Below are 26,174 nucleotides of genomic sequence, written 5' to 3' on the forward strand. Positions count from 1 at the left end.
TTTAATAGATTACGACTTGTTCAATACATTAATAATTTTTTATTTTATTTTAAGGCAATTACATACTATATATATATATAAGTAAATACGCATAAATCTATTGTAAAGATCAGCTCCTCACAAGTTCACATACATGTATCAGAATATCACACTTATTACTACAATATAGTTTTGTCAGAAAAGCTCCCATAGCTTAGTAGTAGTTCGGACAATACTTGTATATTTGGTTTGAAGGAAATACAAGCTACAGCTGTTAGATGTACTTATGTACTTAAATAAGAGAGATTTCGTTTAGAAAAAGGTTACCGATTAATACTTATGTTGAAGTGAAAGCTATTTGCAACTTGCAATGGTTCTTATATGATTAGATATTTACAAAATTAACTTAAAACTAATTATTCAACGCTTAAACTGTATACTATATACAACTATATAAAACTATATATAATATAAAACTAAAACTACAATTAGTGCTATGCATATGCTAAGTAACTGTATACTTTCTTCCATACGCCTTCAGCTTAGGCGCGTTTCGTTATTTTCACACGCAAACCATCCTTCGGTCTCAGAATCAGTTCACCCAAAAGTGTGAGATCCTCACGTCTGTCGATCGATTCGATTTTGTATTTGCGCAAAATCGTTGACAACACTGCCTTCTCCTCGAGTATGGCGAACTTCTGTCCAATACAGTTACGTGGACCAGCGCTGAAGGGTATGTAGGCGAAAGGATGACGACCGACGCAATTCTCGGGCAAAAAGTTATCGGGATTGAATTGTTCGGGTTTGGGGAAAGATTTCGCATTGCGATGCAGCATGTAGGTGACAATGATGGCGGTGGTGCCGGCAGGTATCAGGTAGTTACCTAACAATAAACAATTTTGGAAGTGAATATCTATATTAAAAACGTTAGATATTTCCAAACTCACCAATCTTGACATCCTCACCAATGGAGCGCGCCATCATCGGCACACTGGGGAACAGACGCAACGCGTCCTTGATGCAACACTCCAAATAACGCATATCCATTAAATTCTGCATGGTCGCTGGTGTTTCTTTGTCATCGCCAAAGATCGATTGCAGCTCCTCCACCACACGTTCCTGATATTCGGGATGTGAGCCGAGCAAGAAGAGTGTCCATGAAATCGCTGCCGAGGTAGTGTCATGACCTTCAAACATAAATGTGTCGACTTCTTCACGTATATCCTCATTGGAGAGCACGGCACCATCTTTCGAGGCATTAATGAGTAGATCCAAGAAAGCGAGACGTTTCTTTTTGCCCAAATCATCGTAAGCATCGGGTGCGCTATTCATATTGTTGTTGAGTATATTCTCGGCTAATTCGGCTTTGCGTTCGCGTATCACACGATTGGAGAAACCGTGCAAAGTATTGATATAACTCTCGTGACGTTTGTAATCTTCGGTGAAACGGAAAATGCTGTCGAATTGTAGCCATAATTTCGATTGGCGATTTTGCACGATGGAGCCGATGCTGGAAGAAAGGATGGAAGAGGGAATGAATATTATAGAATAAAATAAAAATAAAACCAAAATAATTTTAACTAAAAGTGAAAATCTTAAGCTTTTATCGTATTTCGAACTTTAGATATTTTATTTATCGATAGTTTCCATTTAACGATTTTTTATTTTCGCTATAAACCACTGTGTACATGTTCTATTGCACCTATATAACGGTTTATTTGTTTGTATGTCTGCGTGCTGGCATGTTGTGCGTCCCGTTATCTCGACTAAATGTGGAAAACTTCATTTGTCAGAGTTGAGTTCGTTTGGTGTTGCCGCCAAACTGACATCTTAATCTCGCATATTTTCCACATGAGCGCATACCACCCTATAAAAATTTTATCGAACGCATGTGAGCTTGTTTCACTGTCAAACTTGACAGCTCTCGATATTAAACTTTTGTGCACTTCAGTGACAACTCATTTGGCTCGCATATACCAACACACATACATACATATATATCTATATATGTTTGGTAGTACACATGTTACGCACATTACCACTTTCATTTCGCACACGCACACACCAATTATATGGCGAATGCTTTTAGATTTGGGGCAAGAGTAAATTGAATTTCGCAGAATTCTGCTGTTTCATATTGGCTAAATTGAATTGTTAGACCTGAACGAGGTGTGGATGTGGAGTACTTGCAATTGTGTGCAGAGATCATATCTATCGGCGAATATTTGACACACAATTATTACTTATCTCTTATATGCAGACTTTGAACACATACATAGTTACAATATATTTTGCCAATAAACATTATAGATGAAAAGCAAAATTATTTATAATAAAACTGATGTTTTTGCGATTGATTCACTATTCATTCCAAGCGGAGACAAAATTCAAAATTAGCGAAATATGAAAAGTGTTGTATCACTCAGCAAAGGGTAGAGTGATATTTGTGGTAGGGAAAGGGTTAGCGTATTTGGTAAAACCATCAATAATTCGAAGTCGGTTCAATTATATTAGAAACCAGACAACATTACTAAAATTACTATAAATATAAGCAGACGCTCAGCCAACTGACCAGAAAAAGTTGTAAGTGGCAACAATCTTATACTATAAAACTATACTGCCCAATAGCAGAGTAAGGTTGAAGATCAATTAAAATTATGCAATAAAGGATAATAAATAAATTTTGCAGATTGTCTTCGGAATTATTATTCTCTGATCTGAAAATGTTAAGCCATACAAAAAATATGCACTAATTTGCTGTTCCAAGCGCACCCAGCACACTCCTCAATAAGTTTACAGAACCCATAACAAATGGTAGTAAATATTGAAATTCCTCCACCTGCGAACACTCAATATTGTATCATGAAAAAAAGTATAGCTCTCAAGTCGCATTAAGGGGTTAGGGGTAGTAACGATTTTAAAATATCATTTATTTTTTGTTTTTTTTTTTGCATCTTCGTTAAGTGTAATGTTTTAAAAATATGCTCTGAAAATTGGAAGTGGATCCGATAATTACTTTTTGAGTTATTCGACAAATACCAAAGAGCGCTAGGGCACTCCAAAACGCTAGTGTGAAACTTTAAATGCGTTTTTCTCAAAACTATGTTTTTTGAACTGGTGACAACTGTAATTCAAAAACCATTCAGACCACAGATTTTAGTGAAACTTATACAGAATACATAATAATCCAGGGTCGGATCGAAGCTTTTTTGTTTTTTCAAAAATTTTGATTTTTTAAGACCAATTTACTGTCGATTTTTTCCTGAAAATATAGAAAAAAAATTCCTGAGCCCACCATTTTGTTAATTTTGTAAAAAAAAAAAGAAAAAAGCTTCGATCCGGCCCAGGAATATCTATTTATATAACTAATTTTTCCTATCCGATTGATTGTAGATGAATCTACGAGGACTTATGATTGTCACCGCAAGGACCTTTTTTGGAACTGGTTCAACACAAACCGCTATAACTTTCAAGTCAAAACATTGTGTAATAATGTCATATTATTATTAATAGCAAAAAAATTAACCCCCTAACCCCTTAAGATAGTTGAAATCTCGGAGAAATCTAGACTATAACGGAATGCCAGTTTTTAGTTAAAATATATTTGAACTGTAGATTAAATATTCTTTAAAATCACATTTCGTCATTACTTTGTACAAAAGTAGCTCTTTTTATTTTCAATTAGGAATAAATTAGCAATCATGATAGAAAACGATTTACTGTTCTTCGAATATTATTGATAACGAGTACTTGGCAAATTTACATTTGGTTCGAACTGTTAAGAACAACACGGAGACTACATTTTTAATGCCTCATCCAAAACTTACTCAAGAATGTTTGCAGGATGACCCAAAACTAGACTTGATTGCTGACAAAAAGCTCGCATTATCTTGATTAGAGATATGATGCCTTACTTTTCTTCAGGTTTACGATTTTTTTTTTAGTAATCATATTTACCGATCGTTTGCACTGCGTCAAGAATGATTTAAAAAATTATACAAAATTCTTATAATTTTCGAGTAATTTTTTTTAATTTTAATACATTTTTTTTTATTAAATATAACTTTTAATATGTATGTTAAGTAAGTAATTATAAATCACAAACACTTAACACTCTTGTGCGATGCTAACCTTTGAAGCCACTCTCTAATTAATCAGGTTTTAGAACGTTTTGTGTTGTGAAAAAAATTGCAAAAAGTTGTATTTTATTATATATATATATAATATATAATTTTTCGCAAAGTGTGAATGCCACTGAAGCTGCAAAAATTAGCACTTGTGAAAACAAAAATATTATGATTCTGTTCTCATTCAATTTGCAATAATTATATTTGAAATGTGTGACCAGGTTAAAATTTATACAAATGTACTTAGACATATGTATGTCTGCCTAAAGTCTTGTATTTCTGTTTATTGGCCATGACTTTGAGTTTAAGAGGCAAATTAAATTAAATTTTAGCATTAATTAGTGACAAAAGTAGATTTTTACACACATATAGACACATACATATTTGTCCTAAACCAGCATTTCGAGGTGGCATATTATTATTTCAGAAATTGAATGAAGTGTTAGACCCTGGTATTTCACACACAAAAAATAGTCGAAAAAGTACGACACTTTTCTTTAGTTCTCTAGTTCACTTTATACTGAGATGTATCTTAGAAAAATACGCCAGAATACTATTAAACATAGAAATAAATAACTACTACCATAATTTGACATAATATGAGAGATTCGTTTAATATAGTCGATTAGAATCTTCATCATAGCGAAATATTAACTAATTGACTCAATTAAGGTCTTAAGCCTTAAAATACATACAACTCTCTTCTGTATTTAAAAAGAAAGATACATAAGTCTAAAGGAAGTGGATATATTACCGTCCTTAATAAAAATTAAAGAAATGAAGTAAGAGTTCCAAGCTTACCCATAAACAGCTTTCACATATTCCGAATCGCTATTGTCTTGCGCATGAATACTGCGACCCATAGCCGTTTCTAAATAAAATGTATGTTTCGATAAAAATAGATTAATAAATATTTACAGCTATTTAAACAATTTTTTCTCTGTGTTTTTTGTTTTTTTTTTTTTATACACCAATTACATCAATGAAGCAAGCACCTACCACACACGATGTCCAGCGTGCAGAGCGTCACATATGGAAAGATATTGAAGGCCTCGGCGCCCACTTCGCGCTCCAATTTGCGTGCCAAAACAGCGCTCTCCTCATTGAAGACATCGATAAAATCATCCAAAATTTTGAAATGGAATGCGGGTGTCAAAATCTAACAAAAAATATTTTATTTTATAAATAAAATCAATTTCATTAAAAAAAATTAATTTTAATAAAAAAAATAATATTGCATAAAAATTTAATATAATAAATAAAATTATTTTATTATTGTATTGACTTTGAACTTGGTGCGTGAAGACAGCACAAATGTTTGCGTAATTGGGTGAGCAACAAAGAATAACAGCAAAGTAGTTATTTTTAGCAGTCTTAATATTATATCTGTGTCGCACACACACTCGAGCTCATTTACATACAAATCTGCATACTTATAACTCATTTGTGTTTATTTTAACGCTTACCTTTCTTCTCGAATGCCATTTCCGGCCATAGCTCGTCAACAGCCCGGTACCCAGCCATGGTCGCAAATAATCGTAATCGTGACTTTTATCTATGAATTTTTGGCTATTCAAGATTGGCTGTAATCAGAAAGTGTAGACAATTTTTAATTACCGCATTGTAATTAAACAACAACAAAAACAATAACAAAATACATTAAAAATTGAAAGTGAAGAAGGTTTCCCACGTTATTATGTGTGTTTTGGGTGTCGGTTGGGTAGTTAGGTCGAATAAAAAAAATGAAAATTTAACTTAATGATTACAAATTACTCCTCAACTTTTACGAGCAATTTTGGTTAGCTAAACCAAAACAAACTATTAAATCTTGAGTAAGCTTTAACCTTGATGAAGTAATGGCAACAAATTTAAGATACATTTTTGTTATCTATATTTCACAAGCAATACTTTGGTGTCGGAAATCATTTAGTTTAATTAAAATTTAAGTTTACAACAACAAATTAGCTCTCGAACACAATTTTAAATAAATAATGTTCTCGGTGCTCTCAAAAAATTTTAGTTTGATTTTCTTATTAAATTTTTTATATAATTTATAAATATTTACAGTTATTTTATAGTAAATTTTATTAATTTCCTCTTTTGTTTTTCTTATTTTTTTGTTTTACCTCAACTGTTTCGGGATCGAACAACATCACATAAGGGCTTGGTCCTTGCCATGCTTTATTCAAACCGATACGATTGCCCCATAGTTTTATTGTGCCCGTCACACGATTGAATAATTCTGTAAATAAACAAATAAAATTTTTAAATTTTAATTTCCTAAGATTCAATAATTTTTTTTTTTTTGAAATATAATAAATTACTTTTTCTCATTAATTACTTAAAGCTAAATTTAGATGAAGTACAAAATAAATTTAATTAATTAGTATTTATGATTAAGTCTATGGCATTTTGAAACTACAATTGTAATTATCCAATTTTGATATTATACCCTGAATTTACCATATTGGATCCAAAACGAACCACTACATTTCAAAGAAAATAATTATTAGTAATTTTGTCTTGCTTTTTAAGACACTTTCTGCTTTAGTTTTGTTTTTTTTTTCACCTTTTTTATTTCTGTATAAACCTCAATCAGAACTCAAGCTAAACTCAAAATACGGTGTATGGAAATCGTAAACTATACAATCACCAAGAACACATAAACACTTCTTATGGAATTAAACTAGAAACGTTTTCCATCAAATAAATCTTCTAGACATTTTAAAATTAATGTAATTCTTAAATATAAAACGAAAACAACTGGAAGAGTGTTAGTTTTAGGAAAACTATCCGATGAACTATTACTATTGTAATTGTAGTTGTGGCACTATGCCCCAGCAATTTAATAGGGGAATTATTTGTTCCCGAATTAAAAAAAAAATATATATCATTTAAATATGTGCGATATAGTCTTTTGAAGACTTGTGTTCTCTTATTAGAGAAAAAGTAGAAAAACTGCATAAAAATTCACTTGAAGGTTTGAAGGTTATGAGGTCTGGAACTCCTGCTAGTGATCACTGACATTTTAACAAATAGTAAGTTTAAGTTTAATAATACATATGTACATCTGTTGATTTTGCAACCCTCCTTACTTATTCATTATACAATGTTTCATCTTTAGCATATGATTATTAGTTATCTAAACAGATTTTATATTGACAATGCTAACTTTCACTTTTATAGAAAAAGTTTCACTTTCTTTAGAAAAGAAAGCTATTATCCGTCTTGAAATTATAAAATCGAATACAAAATTAAAAAAATTATTTTGTATATCTTAAAAACGCGTATTTTATGACTGATTTTATAAATATCTTAAATCATGATGAAACAAATTGTTTGAGCGATGTCTGTCTGAATTGTGAAATTTGACCATTTTTATTTGAGAAGCCATAGAATTCTACACCCGCCTCTGTAAATAATTAAAATGCAAAATTCAAGTTCAACAAATAGCACAGAGAATAGACTTAAAAAACCCGTGTTCTCGCTCTCCTATAAGTGTCACATACAAATGTAATAAACTCATTGATTAAGGGTATTCTTGTAGCCATTAGTTTGCTCACTTCAATAATTTATTATTTAATAAACCTATAGCGAGAGTCCATTAATTCCATTTTACAGCAATTAAAATCCATTTTTACAGCATTTATCGAAAATTAAATTGAAGAATAATCGTAATTCGTTTAGCAACCATTTGCATAAGTGATCCACAAGTACAAATATTTAGAGAGCCACCTAAGGTGTGTAGGCGGAACTGCTGCGATGAGTATTCGATAGACTGTATTGACATTAGCGCCAAGGCATGTAACGGTGTGTATATAGTGAGTGTTCACTTGAGCATTTCTAATGAATTAGTGACGTATTGGCAACAAATTTAATTAAGTTTGTTAATAAACTTGAGTATTAGTGGATATATATGTATGTATATATATTTTCACATTGAATTGCATTCAAGAATTTGTTCATCTAAATACAGTTTCTAATGAGTTTTAATTCGGTTAAGGTGACAAGTGCATTGTATATATGTATGTATGTATATTGAGTATGCAACTGTGAGCTTCACTCAACAGCCTCAAGGGGTTTCCGCGCATGGGCGTTCAGCAAATAGACAATGATTTATACAATGTTGTAAGTACATACTTATTTACATATGTTTGTCTGTATATAAATAACTTCGTATGCATGTATATAATCACGTTTTTCCCAAATCATTTGTATGATTTTGTCAAATTACATTTGCCGCGTCATGGTTAATAACTCGGCCAGTAGTACCAAATTTTGTTACAACTGCGTTTACATATGTGCTAATATGTGCTTATGTATGTCATCTGCAATTTGCAGCTTTTCACAATATGTATATTAACAAAAAAAACTCATAATAATTACAGAAAATTCACCTTCACAGCATTTACAGTTATTTTGGATGTCACGAAAAGCAGCTTCTTGCTGTGCAGTTATTTAAGATAATAATATATGTATGTAGTACAGACAGTAAATGCGTGTTTTTAATTTATGTATGTCAGGTGCAAAATGTAAAACCGACAATTGCGCCCACTACCGTCAGACAAGCATACATACATACATACACATATAAACAAAAGGTTATTTATCAACAATGACATTATTGTGTGCTCTTCTTGCAACCACACTTCACACATGTATAACATAAGTATGCATGTTTGTGTGTGTTTTTATTCACTTTCATTGTCATCTCCATCGTCTGTGTTGTCAGCCCGAGTTTTGTGAATGGTAACAAAGTGGGCAACCCATTCGACCAATGTCACCTGGTCCGTGGTGTTTGCAATTGAATTAGAGGCAAAGTTGTTGGTTTTTTAATGCGGACATTATTGTTGTTATTATTACCGTTACCAAATGTGTGGGGCTCAATCAACACTGCAGAGTTATTTTTATTTTTTTTTGTATTTTAATTTTACAATTGTTGTGAAGATTATTTATGTCTGTGTGCTCTTTTGAGCTGCAAACATTTATGTGAATGAATGTATATACATATATGTACATATACATATGTTATGTTTATATAAACATACAAAATTATTGTCTGCATTCGCTTGAGATATCTTGTGATTGCTTCCACTAACTTTCGTCTCGAATTTTCGGTAGTTGTGGAATTGAATTGAAAAAAAAAAAAAAAATGAAAACTAAATTTAAAACAAGTAAGGAAGGGCTAAGTTCGGGTGTAACCGAACATTTTATACTCTCGCAATTTATTTATTTAACTTTATTTATATTATATAATACACAATTTGACCCACATATTCGTCATATATAGTGCATAAAGTCCATTAAAAGTTGGAAACCATAATATTTGGTTAGAAGCACCGAGGTCCTCGTGTTCGATATATGGGGCCTTATAAACCTATGGTCCGATTTCGGCGATTTTTAGAATGGGGCTGCCACACTATTAACATAGTATTTGTGCAAAGTTCTGCACCGATATCTTCACTAGTGCTTACTTTATATATTGTAAAGTAAAGGATTCAGATAGTCTTTCTTTTTTTTATTTTTAGACTGTAATAGGAAGTGGCTAAAAAAAGCGACTGCAGAAAGTTTGGTTTATATAGCTCTATTGGTTTGCGAGATATATACAAAAAACTTAGTAGGGGGCGGGGCCACGCCCACTTCCCCAAAAAAATTACATCCAAACATGCCCCTTCATAGTGCGATCCTTCATACCAAATTTTATTTCCATAGCTTTATTTATGGCTTAGTTATGGCACTTTATGTGTTTTCGGTTTTCGCCATTTTGTGGGCGTGGTAGTGGTCCGATTTTGCTCACTTTCGAAAGCAACCTTCCTATGGTGCCAAGAAATAAGTGTGCCAAGAAATAAGTGTGCCAAGTTTCATCAAGATATCTTAATTTTTACTCAAGTTACAGCTTGCACAGACGGACGGACGGACGGACAGACAGACATTCGGATTTGAACTCCACTCTTCACCCTGATCACTTTGGTATATATAACCCTATATCCAACTCGTTTAGTTTTGGCTGTTACAAACAACCGTTATGTGAACAAAACTATAATACTCTCTTTAGCAACATTTGTTGCGAGAGTATAAAAATATTCAATTTAAAAAAAAGTAAATAAAAAAATTAACAGTTTTATGAAAAATATAATATAATTTTTAAAATATTATATTTTTTATAAAATTTTAAAAATAATAAAAATAATATTTAAATAAAAAATATGAAATAAATTAATAAAAATTTAGCTTAGTAATTTTTATATAAAATAACAATTAATCTATAAAATTGTAATTGTATATCAAATATTAATAAAATAAATCTAATATTTTTTCGCAGCTCAAAAATTTCAATTAGCTCCGCAACCACAAAAACCTGAAAATTTGGCATAAAAAATATGACATTACTAGAAGTGTTGCTATTATCGTAAATTTTAAGCTGATTAAGTTATTATCACCATAATTATTGTCGTAATTTCTTCCGCCACTTATTTCGTGAAAAAATGTGAACAATAAATTTTCGTTACTTCTCTGAGCCAAATGATAAAAGACTTGTGCTTGAATACAGCTCAGTTAGACAGTATGCCTATGAAGAATTAGAAACGAGCTAGATACAGACATGAATATATGTAAGTATATACTACCAATAAAATAACAACAATCCAACAATATTTGTATATATGTACGTATGTGGGTGCAATTTGTTTGTCAGCAATTAGACGCGCTATATTCCCAGCACCGATGATTACTTCCACTTGTTTTATAACACAAACTTAATTATTTAATACTTTTGTTTTCACTATTTCAACTACATTTCCGCTTACACTACACTCCCTAATTATAAATGCGTACGAATGTGTGCCAAAGCGCAGATCATTCAAACAGCGGGTGTCTTCGCCAAAAAATAGTTGGAAAGTGTGTTGATGTCTTCCACCGTCGATTTGCTGTAATATCCACATTTTATACGGGCATGTAAACAAAATCTCTTTCCCTTTCTTTATTTACCCGCATAGTAAAACACCTTTTTCGCATTGTTTGAATGACATTGTTTTGCTTCTATTGTGTGTGTGTGTACAATTGAATTGTATGGTGAATATGCAAATACTGAATTGTGATTATTATATAATATTAGTTTTATTTTAAGTGAATTTTAATCGAATTCAAAGGTTCCGCATTTGAAATACATATAAACAAAGTCATGAGCTCGTTTGATTACTTTACTCAAAATTAAAAAAATAATAACAGCAAACTGATTTAGCAAACATTTACAATATTTACAATATTTTTGTTGTTGCTGTCACTCAGTTTTCTAAGATCTTGATTATTATTTTGCTCCATCTTTTGTATGACTATTACGAGATGCTCTAAATGACCAATGAGATTTTTGGAATACACTTTGTTTTACTAAAATTACTTATTTGATTTTTTAACCGGGTGGCAACTCTTAAAAAAATTTATATTTTTTTTCATGTACATTTCCGCAGTTGGGCATCTTTATTGTAGTTTTTTTTTCATCTTAATAAATTTAACTTTGAATTTTTCAATTATTTTTTATATTGGTAACAAAAGACTTTTGCGACGAACTCCTAATTTTCAATTTCTTTATACACCATTGAAATAAGAGGAAAAGGTTGAATATATTCATATTTTTGATTGCTTAGAAAATGCATCCTGTAATTAATAATAATGTTTTTCCATTTCCAAGTATATTTTTTATATTCGAATGCAAATATTTCGATTTTGGATGCTAATTTCGAAAAACGTAGAAATCACTTTTTTACTTAGTACTCAATCTCCCGATAACAATTGGTTCGATCTAATACCCAGAAAAAAGTCGATTCTGTCGTATAGTCCAATTATGTATTAATTTATTTGCTAATGAGGAAAGACTCTCTCACTCTCATTATATTAAATCTTACAATATTATTTAATTATAAAACAACTAGCAGACCGCTCCGGCTTCGCACGGGTTTAAACAAACATTTCAAAAGTTATAAGTTTTTACACACTTATACACACTCCCCCATACATATGTATGTACTTTCCCGTTTCTGGCGTGGGTTCATTTTAAAAAAGTAAAATGAAGAAAATTCGAATATGAAATTATATTTTATTTGCAATGAGCTAAAAGCAATGATTACGTTCTCAAGTGTTTGGTGTCCCTTGTCTTTCGCTCTGATTATGAAGGCGTTGGGAACGCTCAGAGCTCGACTCTCTAGTGCGAGCTTGTATATGTCTAATATTTTGTTCTTTAAGCCGCTGCACACGCTCCGTACTCGACTCTCAGGCTCGTACTTGGAAGGTTTTGAAATTTTGTTCAGCAAACAGCTTCGAGCGCTCGTTACTCGACTCTCTGGTACGCGATTGAGATGCGAAGAGAATGACTTGCAAGACGATGTTCAGTTTCAGATTAAGATTCTCCATCACGGAGTCATTTTGATACCCTCACCTAGGAACTATTTGAAGAAAGTTGAAATTCTAGCAATAAATATAATGTATAATGTAGCTTTCCAATGGTGAAAGAATTTTTGAAATCGCACAATAGTTTTTGAGTTTATTCATTACAAACATACATACAAATCGTTCCTCTTTATAATAGTAATTATATAGATTTATTAATTGTAATATGTATGTATGTACAAGTATATGCTTTCCGGTAGGTATACAATAGTGTCTACATGTTTATAATTTGTTCAGAATAAAAAATTGAACACTATAACCAATAAGAATTAGACAAGAAACAGGTGGATTTAGTAAGAACGGAAGCCATAAAATTGAAAATAAGTCCATGAGTAACCTTCGAAGGCAAGGAAGTTATTCACATTGTTTGTGCTCAATTCTCTTTCATGCGTATAACTTTGAATATAATAATATTAATAATATATTATTACGTAAATCAAGAAACACTTTATTATCCATCACGCATGTTTAAAATTTCATATTAATACAATATCAATCAATCCTCCTAAAGGCATGTCAAGTTATTCAATAATTTTTAGCTACAAAATTTTACATAAATTTTAGTAAACAAACACAAAAATGAATATGAAATAATAGTAAAATCAAAATGTCAGATTCAGTCTTTAAAACAAAACCCACAATTAACTCATCATTTGTCAAATTGGTTTATTCTTTGCCACTCGTGCATTCATACTTTAGAATTTTTCCATTCTAAATAACTTTGCTGCTTAAATATTCCACAAAAACTAGAAGCCTCTGGCGTATCCTCATATAGTTGCTATTTTTAAACCATAATATGGTAGAAGAGATATCATCAATATATATATACACAAAGTATATAACATCTAATCAGATTTTTATACACAAGTAATCTGCAAGAAGGCCCATCAACATTTGTACCTTATTTGGTATCTCTAAGCAAAACTCAATGTCAAAGCTAGTATTGAATTAAATGTTTGTATGTATGTATGTATACTTCTATAATTATTTCGCATTATTATTAAAGTCGCAACGATAAAGTAAACAATGAAATTGAATTTAATGGCGACAAATGCTTAACAGCTGCAGAGACTTCAATTCTCTCAAGAAATCTGCAAAGCAAAATAAATTTAATGCTCAAGAAAATTAGAAAAAAGTTACAAAAAGAAAAACAGACTTGCATAAGAACTCAATTATAAGACGATAAAATCTTATGATTGTCGATCCTTGAAATGTGTGCGCCAAGTGCGGTTGGTAGAATACTGTAGATAAACATATATATGTATATAGAATTTTGCTTATGAACTTATACAACAACCACACTCCACCTTTAGCGTGTTGAAATAGAATTTTGCATCAAGTGCGCGCTAACAACAATTCTCGAAGACCTTGAAGTCAATAGCAGCAGCAACAGCTTTAGCTACTCCCGAAAAATTGTTGCCGTGTCATTGCCAGCAATTGAGGCAAAGCAAATCGAGATAGAGTCGTCGTTGTTGACGTTCAAGAGCAACAATTTGCAGCTGGAAAATCTCAAAGACATAGCGAGTTTTGTGAAAGACAAATTTTTTGTCAGCGGCTAGTAAAAAAATATTAAAAAGTCTAAATGCATGGCATATAATGTACGCATGCGCAGGCGCAAAGTGATAATTTATGCTTGTTTAATATTCATACATTGAATGCCAATGTCTTTTCCACTATTCACTAATATTTATTAACTACTCAATGAAAAGTCACATTTGCAAAATAATTCCAACTACTAGAATAGGCTTCTTCTGTAGAGAGACCTTTTCAGATTTCCATTGTATAAATAACAAATTTATGTTTATGTCAAAAATTTATAGAAATGCCTCTAAATAATTAATTTCAGTTTTTGTTATTATTGTTTTTTTTTATATTGATTATGGCCTTGAAATCGTTTATTGATTTTTTTTTTCATAATGCTCCATCAACAAGTTCTTCGTTTAGTATTCGCAACTAGATAGCTTATTAACCTTGAGTGGTGCTCGCACTAGCATTTTGATTGATTATCAGTTGTGTTTAAGGAATAAATGCTGAGGTGCTGTTGGGGAAAAGAATTTAAAAATAGAGACATTTGAATAAGAAATAGACACGCAAAGTTATTTATAAAAAATAAAAACTAAAATAAACACTTTGTTTTGATAGATGATGGAGAGAATTATGTTAATTTCAATAATGCTATATTATTAATATTGCTTATATCAAATAACACATTTTTCTTTTCTTTGATGATGATGATATGTTTCGAGGGTTTAAGACTCTTAAGACAGCCGGTGAATACATGAAGAATGAGGATCTCAATTTCTATATATTCTGCGAGTTTGTAATTATTTCAGTAACAATACAAATCATAAGGTAGAAAACTTTAAAGGATGAGAATAAGGATGAATGGTATAATTTCATATTTAAATATGTCCAAATAGCTCTTTATATTCAGAACATATATAGAGTTTCATATCTATTATATTTTCCAAAATCATTTTCGGTTTTTGCGAATAATGGTGATGATCTCATACATACTATATATTCATTATAAACAGTATTAGAAAGCAACCGGTGTTAGGAAAGACAGTATATATCAAGAAAGACTATCAGATATCCAAAGTGTACTACAACGACTGAAAAGCCTTTGGTCGATGTCCAACAGGGTATATTAAGTTTGTCACGAAGTTTGTAACACCCAGAAGGAAGCGTCGGAGGCCCTATAAAGTATATATATAAATGATCAGTTTTTAAGATATCGTTTTGAAATTTTGCAAATGTTATTTTCTCTTCAAGAAGCTGCTCATTTGTCGGAATTGACGATATCAGACCACTATATCATATAGCTGTCATACAAACTGAACGATCGGAAGCAAGGGCTTGTATGGAAAGCTTCCGCATTTTACTACATATCTTCACGAAATTTGGTGTGAGTTCATAGAAATAATTTAATCTCCGGAAAAATTGTTCAGATCGGTTCACTATAGCATATAGCTGCCATACAAACTGAACGATCGGAATCAATGGCTTGTATGGAAAATTTTCGCATTTGACGTGGTATCTTCACGAAATTTGACATGGATTACTGCTTAAGGTAATTATATAATCTCCGAAGAAATTGTTCAGATCGGTTAGCTATATAACTTTAATGTTTCTAGCAAACAACCCGGCTAAAAAGAATTAGTAAAATGTTTTCTTTTTTTTTTACTTACTTTTTCTTACGTCTTTAGATTTGCTTAAACACATAGTTACTAAAAGAAATGCACCTGTGAAGGGTATATTAGCTTGGGAACAGCCGAAGTTATCATTTTTTCATGTTTTAATATTATTGGAGCAAAAGCTACTTGAGTTCTCGGTCGACTCGGACGACTTTCATCGCGAAAAACCGTTCAACCGAACGCCGTTTGGACTCAGCGTGGTAAAGAGTAATGCATTGTAATGAGTACTTAACCGTTAAATATGTTGGAGTAGATTTAACAAAACACTTATCAAGACATTGCTTTGCATCAAGGGTGGTCAGAAAGCAATGTTTTATCAAAACAAAAACTTCACTTTGTTTCATTGTAAATGAAAATGTTAGAGTTAGTGTCACTTTGAGATCAATAATATGAGAACTACGGGATGAAATGTCTTGAAATTTGGACAATATTCTGGTTTCGTTTTTTTGTGGTGCGATCTAATTAAAAATCAAACATTTTTCAGCCAGTTAAGTACTTATAAGAGCAGACAAAGGAACAATAAAAAGTCTATGGTCCACTTCGATTCTCGCATAACTAAAATAAATCACGTGAGAACATAACCATACAAAAATATAAAAAAAAAATGACAAATCAATGCATAAATTACAAATATAACCTTATTTAAAAAATATCTTTGTTTGTTAGAATATTAAGTCGTCAACGAATTAACCATATTTGGCTGACAAACTGACACAATTTTACTACCTCATAAAGCATACAAAAACTGGCCTAATGTATTCATAATTCTGTTACCGTTATGCACTATTGTAAAACTAAAAGTGACGTAAAAACAACAACAAAATGCAATAAATTAAAATAAATTAAGCTTAAGTTTGGAATTCTTGTTTTTGTTTTGATTGTTGCTTCTTTCACTTTTGGTCTGCGCTACGTCACGTTTTAACGTATAAGTTAATGATGTAGTAAAATGCCACATATGGTTAACGGCAAGCGCCACTTAAACGAAACGTAGCGATGGTAACATACAGATCTATACACAAATCGGTATAACAATTCATGAGCTTACAACTGTGTGTATGTATGTAAATATACTTGTGTATATGTTTGTATGTTTTTGTATGCAGACGAATTCATTGATGAGTAATCGAGTAGATGTGTATGTATGTACATATGTTACATTTAAATTATTTATTATTTTGTGTATATTTTTATGTCATTCGTTGGAATTTTTTTACACACTTATTTGCATATTTGTTTATGTTTATTGCATTTTAACCGAATGACTGACTTAGTTCAATGTTTACATAGTTGTTGTTGGTGTTGTGAAATAAGAAGAAATTCAATGAATCAAAGCAAACAAATGCAACTTTCTTATTAGCTAGAATTGATGCTTAGTTATTATATAATAGGTTTATCAAATATTGATTAATATGCAACAGTAACATACAGTTTTTTTATACTCTCGCAACCTGTTGCACAGAGTATTATAGTTTTGTTCACATAACGGTTGTTTGTAACACCCAAAACTAAACGAGTTAGATATAGGGTTATATATACCAAAGTGATCAGGATGAAGAGTGGAGTTCAAATCCGAATGTCTGTCTATCTGTCCGTCCGTCCGTCCGTCCGTCTGTGCAAGCTGTAAATTGAGTAAAAATTAAGATATCTTGATTAAACTTGGCACACTTATTTCTTGGCACTATAAGAAGGTTGCTTTCGAAGATGGGCAAAATCGGACCACTGCCACGCCCACAAAATGGCGAAAACCGAAAAAACATAAAGTGCCATAACTAAGCCATAAATAAAGCTATGGAAATAAAATTTGGTACAATTTGGATCGCACTATGAAGGGGCATATTTGGATGTAATTTTTTTGGAGAAGTGGGCGTGGCCCCGCCTCCTACTAAGTTTTTTGTACATATCTCGTAAACTCTAAACCTATATCAACCAAACTCTCAGGAGTCGTTTTTTCAGGCTTTTCCTTATATAGTCCAAAGGAGGACATCGGATTATAACCACGCCCACCTCCCATACGACGACTAAACGCTTTAATTCAGTAAGGGAAAACACCAGAAACCTGAAATTTCATTATAAAGAAGGTACAGAAGGGCTCCACCCAAATTGGTATACACAATTTTAAGTCCACTTATGGGCCAAAAACCATATCTCCGAAACTACTCGACCAATATCAATGAAATTTGGTTTGTAATATTTTCCTTGCATCTCAATGATATTTTAGGAAAATAGGCCAAATCGCTTCACAACCACGCCGACTTCCCATATACCAGAACTTTGAAGTCGATCTGAATCGTTTACATTACAATACATAAAGTAAGCACTAGTGACGATATCGGAACAGAACTATGAATAAATACTGCATTTATAGTGTGGCAGCCCCTTTCTAAAAATCGCCGAAATCGGACCATAGGTATTCAAGGCCCCATATATCGAATATGAGGACCTCGGTGCTTCTAACCTAATATTAGGGTTTAAAACTTTCAATGGACTTTATACCATATATATGACGAATATGTGGGTCAAATGGTCTATTATATAATATTGAATAAATATATTGCGAGAGTATAAAATGTTCGGTCACAACCGAACTTACCCCTTCCTTACTTGTTATTACTATTTTTATTGAAAAAAGGAGTCAATCTATCACAGGTTGAATATCTTTGGGGTCGTAGTTGACAAATATATAATATTTATATGGATGGTTTATTGGATCTTAGAGGCATAACTCTGGCTTTACGTTTACATAAATAAACTATTTTCAGTATTTGATGTGCGAACAATAATGGTGCAGCTATCACGGCTCTCTTATATTCTGATAAAGTTATTGTCTGGTGTAGTTTACTTGTTCGAAGTATTATTGATCCATAATTTTTAAAAGAAAGAAACTTTCTGATTCACGGCACGAAAATCAAATGTCTAAATGCTAAGGGCTAAATTTAATAACCATAATATTAAATTTAAAAGAAAAAATTTATTTGTGGGATTTCGATATATTTGTTCATAAGATGTTATTGAAATCTGGAAAATTTTGTTTTTGTGACTAATTTTACATTGGGATAAGTTGCTGCAGTTCTTAAATAATGCATAAATTTTATGGAAACATATGTGAGTTAATACATAACTCCTTAATCTAGTGAAAAAGTGACGTAATTTGATTATTATCCGCTATTAAGCGGAAGCATGTGAGAACTAGAATAGCATCAGTATTCTAATTACAATTCTTGAATATTTAACAAATTCATCAAGAAGATAAACTGGTTTGATGATAAAGGGAACAGGAAAATTAACTAGGCTACCCGGTTAAACAAATACTATAAAAAAATACATTATATACAAAATTATTTAAATAATATACAACCGTTATTTAGTATAGACACATTTAAAAAGTTCCAAGCCGTTATGAACACATTGCGGAAATGATCCTTAAACTGGTTATGTCCAATTAACATAATTTTCTTCTAATATTTATATAATAATAAAAGAAGCATGTCATGTTATTTATAACGGAAACACGTGGAAAAATTTGAGATACTAGAAATACTTAGTGCTGATTAGCGGCAGACCAGAACCGGACAACGTTCTTACATAAATATACGAGTATTTAAGAATAATCAATGTAAACGGTATAGAATACAAATTTGGCAATTCGAACGTTTAACCGAAATCGTATAACCAGTTTCGAATTGTTTAATTTGAAATGTGTGCAGCAAGTTTTGAAGTGTTACAGCGACGTTAACAAAGCGTTTCGATATTTTTTTTGCCGCCGTAAATGACGTAAAAAACTTCCGGCTTCATGGCAAGTTAAAATAATTTGATAATCAATATTGCGGAAGAAGTTGATAGAACGCTTGAGTTACTAATTCGAATTGTCTAACAACTTTTGTATTCTGGATTATTTTCAAAAAAATAACACACAAACAAACATTACGTAATATTCAACTACTTGAGCGCAAATGCCGCAACATTGAAGTGTTTGTTGTTAAGAAGTTCTTAGAAAAAAGCTGCATGAAAGCATAAGATACTCGAAAGCAAAGTAAATAATAACCAACTGTGTTTGTATGTATGCATTTGAGTTAACGAATTGAATATTCGCACTTTAAAAATTTATTTAGTTTTTTTTTCTAATTTTAACATTTGATTAACACGGAAATTTTATTAATTTATATACATATATACAAAAATAACTTGTATTGTCTGCTGGCCAACAGCCAATGTTCTTGGTTAATCAAAACCATAAAACTTGTCTTCCTCAATATTTGACCTTGAATTTGGGTTAATGTGTATACTTTATAAACGCTTTGAGAAATTATCTAAACATTTCCCTTTGCGTTGATTTTTTGCAAAAAATCTTATAGACAACAACAAAATACACACACATGAATATAAATGTGTTTGTATATATGTCTGCTTGGAGAGCCTCAAACTGCTCCACAAACACGATTTTTGTTGCAGATCATCAATATGTATTTTTTTACAGCTTATAACTTATGCAAAGCTGCGGACTTGCCGTCTACGAATACGCTGATAACGCAACCAGCAAATCTCACCGTTAATCAACGCTCAGCCACTGTATATATGTATATATGTATCTATTTATATTGACTTCTTTTATTAATCATCAGTGTTTACGTTTTGTTAACTATTTCTAAACTATTTCTCAGCTTGCATCAGTAACATTTGGTCTTTTTTCAGCTATTTATGCTCACTTTTGATTTTACTGTTATACAAATAAACACACCTACTTGCCATATATGTATGTATGTATGTATGCTGAGGAACTGCATTTGTAGATTTCGCTGTACATTGAACTCTTCAAATGAATAAATTTTGACGTATAAGAAACCACCGCTGATTCCATTGATGAAGAATAATGCAAATTATGTATTTTGTATGTGTTTGTTGTGGCCTTAGTGTTGCTGTTGCGGAAGATCAATTGCAAAGCAGCGCTTTAATATATATTTTAATGTCAAGATTAAGGTTGCCATCGCATCTTTTGTGATTTTTGGCTTATTTACATACACACTTCTTCAATTTTTCGCGCTTCATATTCTAAGTGGCCATGGCATTCATTCAAGTAGTTGGCTGATTTTACTAATTAATTTGAGATGACGCGTTAAGTGAGTGAAATTAATGATTTTGTCGATTTTAGTTTAGGGAGGAAAGCAGAAAATATTAGATATGATGGTAACAGTTTCGACAACTGGTGTTTTATGTGAATGCACTTCTATGTAGATCATTTAACTTATTGTCAAGCCAAGGCATCCACAATTTTGACCCAATTAATTGTTTATGGCCATCTCTTCTTAACCTCAAAAGTACATCTCAATGGAGTTCCTGATAATCGAAGATGTACATTTTCCGAAGAATGTAACGCAAGTGGTTATGAAAAATTAATGAAATTGATAAACTATTTGCCAAAAGAAAAGTGTTTAAGACAGCTCCGCAGAATGTTTCAGACAAGTGATTAGATCTTAATTATTAGGTCTACAACTTTGCTTCCGCCGTTTTCCAATAGATGTCTCTAGGGTCAAGCACCGGTCGATTAAATCGTTTTATATCGATCTTGGACATTTGTGTCAACATTAACCCAACAAAATATTTATAGAAATCTGTTTGCATCTCAAACTTATTCTCAACTGAAAATGTCACTTTTTGAGCCGAATTCTCGACATTTGCGGGAATGTCTCTAGGGTCAAGCACTGGTCGATTAAATCGATTAAATCGTTTTATATCGATCTTTAACATTTATGTCAACATTAACCTAACAAAATATTTATATAGATCTGTATGCATCTCAAAAGTGACTGAAAGTGTCACTTTTTGAGCCGAATTCTTTTTTAATTATTTTTTGCTTTTCTTTTTTAATTCCAAGAAAAGTGCGGCTTAGGCTCATCGACATTTGTAACCGTTTTTATGCAAAAAAAGCCTTAAATTTACAAAAGAAACGGCGGAAGCAAAGTTGAAGACCCAATATATAGATGTATGAATATATAAATCTTATCATTATTGGGAGCAGTGCTGACTCAAAGCTTTTTTTTAACGAGTTATGGTGTGGCCAGGACATAAATATCTATCTCTCTCTCTCTCTCTCTCTCTGTTGCCAGGTCATAATTGTTTGTAATAATTCGAGGGATAAATTACTTGCTTAAGGTGTAATGTAAACCTTGCAATAAATAATATATGTTTTATTAATTATAATAGCAAGTAAAAGCACAATCACTTCAAAAAATGTATTTAGCAAATTAAACGTGAAATCAAAAAAATAAAAAAAAAAACAAATATTTTCATATTTTCATTTCAACGATTATATTGCACATTCTCAGCAAATAATGACGGTAGAGTCTCGTAAAATTTGCACAACTTATATACATACTTATATGAATGTATGTATTTATATTTACGCCTGATTCACCCGCTCCAACGGTGCATTGACTGTGCGCGTAACACAGGCTTTTTATCAGTTGAACTTTTTAATTAGCACTTTACTCTGTAGTCGGCGTGTTAAGATGAACCGAACTACATTTTTGATCGCAGATCAAAATATTTTCCAAACAATAAGTTCGAAGTTATTTACGATGCGATATGCGCGCGTATTTTGTTGTTTGTTTAAAATATATAGTTAATCAAACGAAAAATTGTAGTAAAACAAAAATCATGGTCATCAATTTGGTCGACGTTTTAGAATATTGCTGTGAGAATATTTTTGAATATTTTAACGGGTGAGAAATCGTGCGATAACACAATAAATATAAACGTATGGATTTGTTTTTAAGAATATAAGTTTTTATATATACAAATTAAATATTTTAAGGCAACGAGTGCAATAGATGTAAATATGTAGTTCCAATTGACAAGAGATCTTCATATTAATTGAAATTTATAAAAAAATATATAATTCTTAGATCTCAGCTTAAAATATTATTTAAATTATTAAAATATTAAATTAAATTAAATTAAACTAAAGAATACGAAAGTAATAAATTAATTGAATTAAAAAAATAAATTATTTCATTTTGAAAAAATATTTGATATTAGCATATCATAATTTATAATATTCTGATATAAATCTTAATAAAAAAACATTATTTAAGCAGGGTTTTTTTATTAATTAAAGGAAAACTAACTCCTAAATTATTAAATTGACAATTTCAAATATTTTATTTTAACAAGAGTTTTAAAACAAAAATATATATTATTATATATATATATTTAATAAGTTAAAAATAAATAATCCTTAGATCGCAGCTTAAAATTACAGACAATTTAATATTGTTAGTCTAATAATTTTTTAAAAATATTTTTTTTCAATTTAATTTTTTTTTACGTTGAAAATTATCTTAGTTCTTAGTACACATAATAATATATCCATATAATATTCAAAAATCAAATTTTTGTAATAAAACTCTTGTTTTTTTAATTTTTGAAATCGTCAATTTTACATTATTTTAACAGCCAAAATAAATAATTTTATTAATTTATATATTTTTACATTTTTTATTGATTTGATTGAATATACAACGAATTAATTTATTTAGTTTCCTTTATTTTATTTTATTTTATTTTATTTTATTTTATTTTATTTTATTTTATTTTATTTTATTTTATTTTATTTTGATTTGATTGAATATACAACGAATTAATTTATTTAGTTTCCTTTATTTTATTGTATTTTATTTTATTTTATTTTATTTTATTTTATTTTATTTTATTTTATTTTATTTTATTTTATTTTATTGTATTTTATTTTATTTTATTGTATTTTATTTTATTTTATTTTATTTTATTTTATTTTATTTTATTTTATTTTATTTTATTTTATTTTATTTTATTTTATTTTATTTTATTGTATTTTATTTTATTTTATTTTATTTTATTTTATTTTGTTTTATTTTATTTTATTTTATTTTATTTTATTTTATTCTATTTTATTTTATTTTATTTAATTTTTATTTAATTTAATTTAATTTTATTTTATTTAAATTTAATTTTAATTTAATTTATTTTTTTTTTTTTTGTGTTCCACTATAATTAATTCAATGTTCATTGTTGCAATATTTACCATCGTGATCCACATTCATTTCGATCGAATTGCCGATAAATGGCATCGCAGCAGGACCGGGAATCTTCTCAATCAATTGCACCATGCGTGCGCGTCTCTTATTATACATCACCAGGAAGAAAGTGACGGCGCCTACCAAAATTATGGTTATTGGCGAATATTCCCCGACTATTCGCGTAAATTTTGTCAATAAAACGCTCTCGGCGAGAAGCGCTGCCATTAATTTCTCTGACATTTTAGTAACAAAAATTAATTAAAACACACTCTTCAAGTAAATCTCACTTATTTAATTTGTTGTTTACAATTAGTAATGGTTTCGCATTAATTCGTTTTTTTTCTATTCACACAACACATTCACATTCAATAATTGAGCGTCACAAAAAAATCAACAGTCTTTATAAAATTTTTCCAAAAAATAAACGCTTTCGATTTCAAAACTTAACCGTGAAGCTTTGCGATATGTATTTCACCTTTTCGACCGCCACCACGAGACGTTGCTGTTTCGCCAGCCAAATGTCAACTAACAAAGTCTCAATGAATGCATAAAGATTTAAAAGAAGTATTAGAAAATCCCTCGTACACACTGATTTCGCCGCGACTGTGGCGACGCACCAGCAACAACTAAGTCATCGCTAGCCAAACAGCAGGCAGCGCAGTGCTGAAATCAGTTTAAGCCGGTCTCTGTGCACACACAAAACAGTGCCGTAACGCACACACACACATACGCAGCAGCCGAAGCTGCGCCCCTAACAAAGCGGGGCTCACCACAACATTCACCAGCTGACACGCGTTGGACCGCGGCGTCTGGCCGGCGAGTGGCGGTGATCGCACTACCGAGTTTTGAAGTTCACACAGCTTGTTTTGCCGAAATTCGAAAAGGGTTACTCAAAAGCTTACGGCTGCCTACTGGCTACTGTTTGGCCGAAAAATAGTAGCAACAATCAGTTGTTGTTGTTATTTGTCATTGCATATTGTTGCAATTGTGTGAAAATACATTGAGGTCTGTGTGTGTGCGTGTGTACTCTTGGGTACACAGTGAGTTAGCTCACGTAGCGCTGCCTCGTCGCTTGAGCCACAACGCTTGATGATGCTGCGATTTCGGCCCAGCTCAAGTACAATTGTTTGGAAAAAGGAGATGTAGCAGAATAAAATTGTGTTTTAGCTGATTTTTATTAGTGACGTTTTTAGCGTGTTTTTAGTAGTACAACAACAATTGGAAATGGAGCAGGGTTGGCCTTGATGGTCGTCATGTGAAATTTTCATTTGCTGACTTTTGTTTTGAGCTTGCGATTTCACATCGCGACATTGGTGGAATGCTGGAAACCTATTTTAATTATAGTAAAAACAATCTTGAGAAGATTGCAACAGTAGTAACAACAACAACAACAATTATGTAATTAGTTACAACTTCTATGCAACGAAGATCCAATAATAGATTCATCATACGACCTGTAGGACCGCATTGTGAAAATAAGATTTTCTGCTAACTTATACTGCAAGATGGGTACATAAATTTAACTAAAAAAAACCAAAACTAGTTCAAAAAGCTATTAACCCAAAAACAAAAGTATCAAGTTATGAGTATATAAAAATAGCGGCGCGGTTTCGCTATTTTTAAATTTTATTGAAGAGTGAACTAGTATATAAAAAAAATAACTTTACATACAAGTCAAACCTCCATGAATATTGCAATATTCTAAATCTTCCATAATAGTATGCAAAACCTGTATTTCAAGCACTTGTCTCAAGAAGAATGTAAACAAAGGCTGTTCGCTGCTATACATAAATTACAATATTAATTAGAACATGAGCCAATCGAAAAAACCCTTCTGGACTGAGTTGGCACTTTTTAATGGTCTCACAAAAACCAATATTTTTTATAGGCATAATTGTTTTAAGAATCAGTAATGGAAGCAAAATTAAAAAACAAAACAAATTGATTTCACAATTGATTATATAACATGTTCAATTTGTCTAACTTTCATTTTGTAAGTTTTTTTTGTTTATCTTTAGCAAGCAATCCAAATTAAAGCTGTAAAAATAGGAAGTTCAGACTTCGCGTCGAATTATATAATGAGTAAGCAAATTTAGGCAGCACATATTATTTGAACTCTATATAAGTGTTATTTTCATAATGAAACATGAGAAATAGTCGTTCTTATCGAACTATAACGAAAACTTTTATTATTCTTATTTATTGTACTTGTGATTCAAGAAAAAAAAGAAAAATAGGAAAATATAAATAAAGCTTTCTTGATCGTTTTTATTTTTTTTTTTATTTTTAGTTTTTTTTAAGAATTGCAAATTTTTCTGAGTGCCCTAGTATATGTGTTAGGAATTATGGGGTTTTAAAAGGTAGGAAGCATATGAAAA

The 26,174-nt window shown here is 31.0% G+C and overlaps 1 protein-coding gene across 1 annotated transcript; it reads right to left on the reverse strand.

Annotated features, from left to right (window-relative positions):
* Positions 1-48: 48 nt before the first annotated feature.
* Positions 49-24,430, reverse strand: Cyp4c3_0 (cytochrome P450 4c3). Its single transcript, XM_054225246.1, has 7 exons — positions 23,802-24,430; positions 6,233-6,348; positions 5,573-5,689; positions 5,106-5,265; positions 4,908-4,977; positions 927-1,489; positions 49-862 (listed from the first exon to the last, which is right to left on the reverse strand). Exons 1-7 carry the CDS (start codon positions 24,034-24,036, stop codon positions 522-524), a joined length of 1,602 nt encoding a protein of 533 aa, XP_054081221.1. The 5' UTR covers positions 24,037-24,430; the 3' UTR covers positions 49-521.
* Positions 24,431-26,174: the final 1,744 nt, after the last annotated feature.

The sequence above is a fragment of the Zeugodacus cucurbitae genome, chromosome 2, assembly GCF_028554725.1.
Source record: "Zeugodacus cucurbitae isolate PBARC_wt_2022May chromosome 2, idZeuCucr1.2, whole genome shotgun sequence".
In the NCBI taxonomy this organism is placed as follows: Eukaryota; Metazoa; Arthropoda; class Insecta; order Diptera; family Tephritidae; genus Zeugodacus; species Zeugodacus cucurbitae.

What these genes read in the sequence shown, in the direction of transcription:
- Cyp4c3_0 (XM_054225246.1), bottom strand. Translation starts at nt 24,036, where the DNA reads ATGTCAGAGAAATTAATGGCAGCGCTTCTCGCCGAGAGCGTTTTATTG. An exon ending in AATGAATGTGGATCACGATG is followed by an intron (nt 6,349 to 23,801) that starts GTAAATATTGCA and finishes GTTTATTTACAG; the next exon opens with AATTATTCAATCGTGTGACG. An exon ending in AATGGCATTCGAGAAGAAAG is followed by an intron (nt 5,266 to 5,572) that starts GTAAGCGTTAAA and finishes ATTTTTTGTTAG; the next exon opens with ATTTTGACACCCGCATTCCA.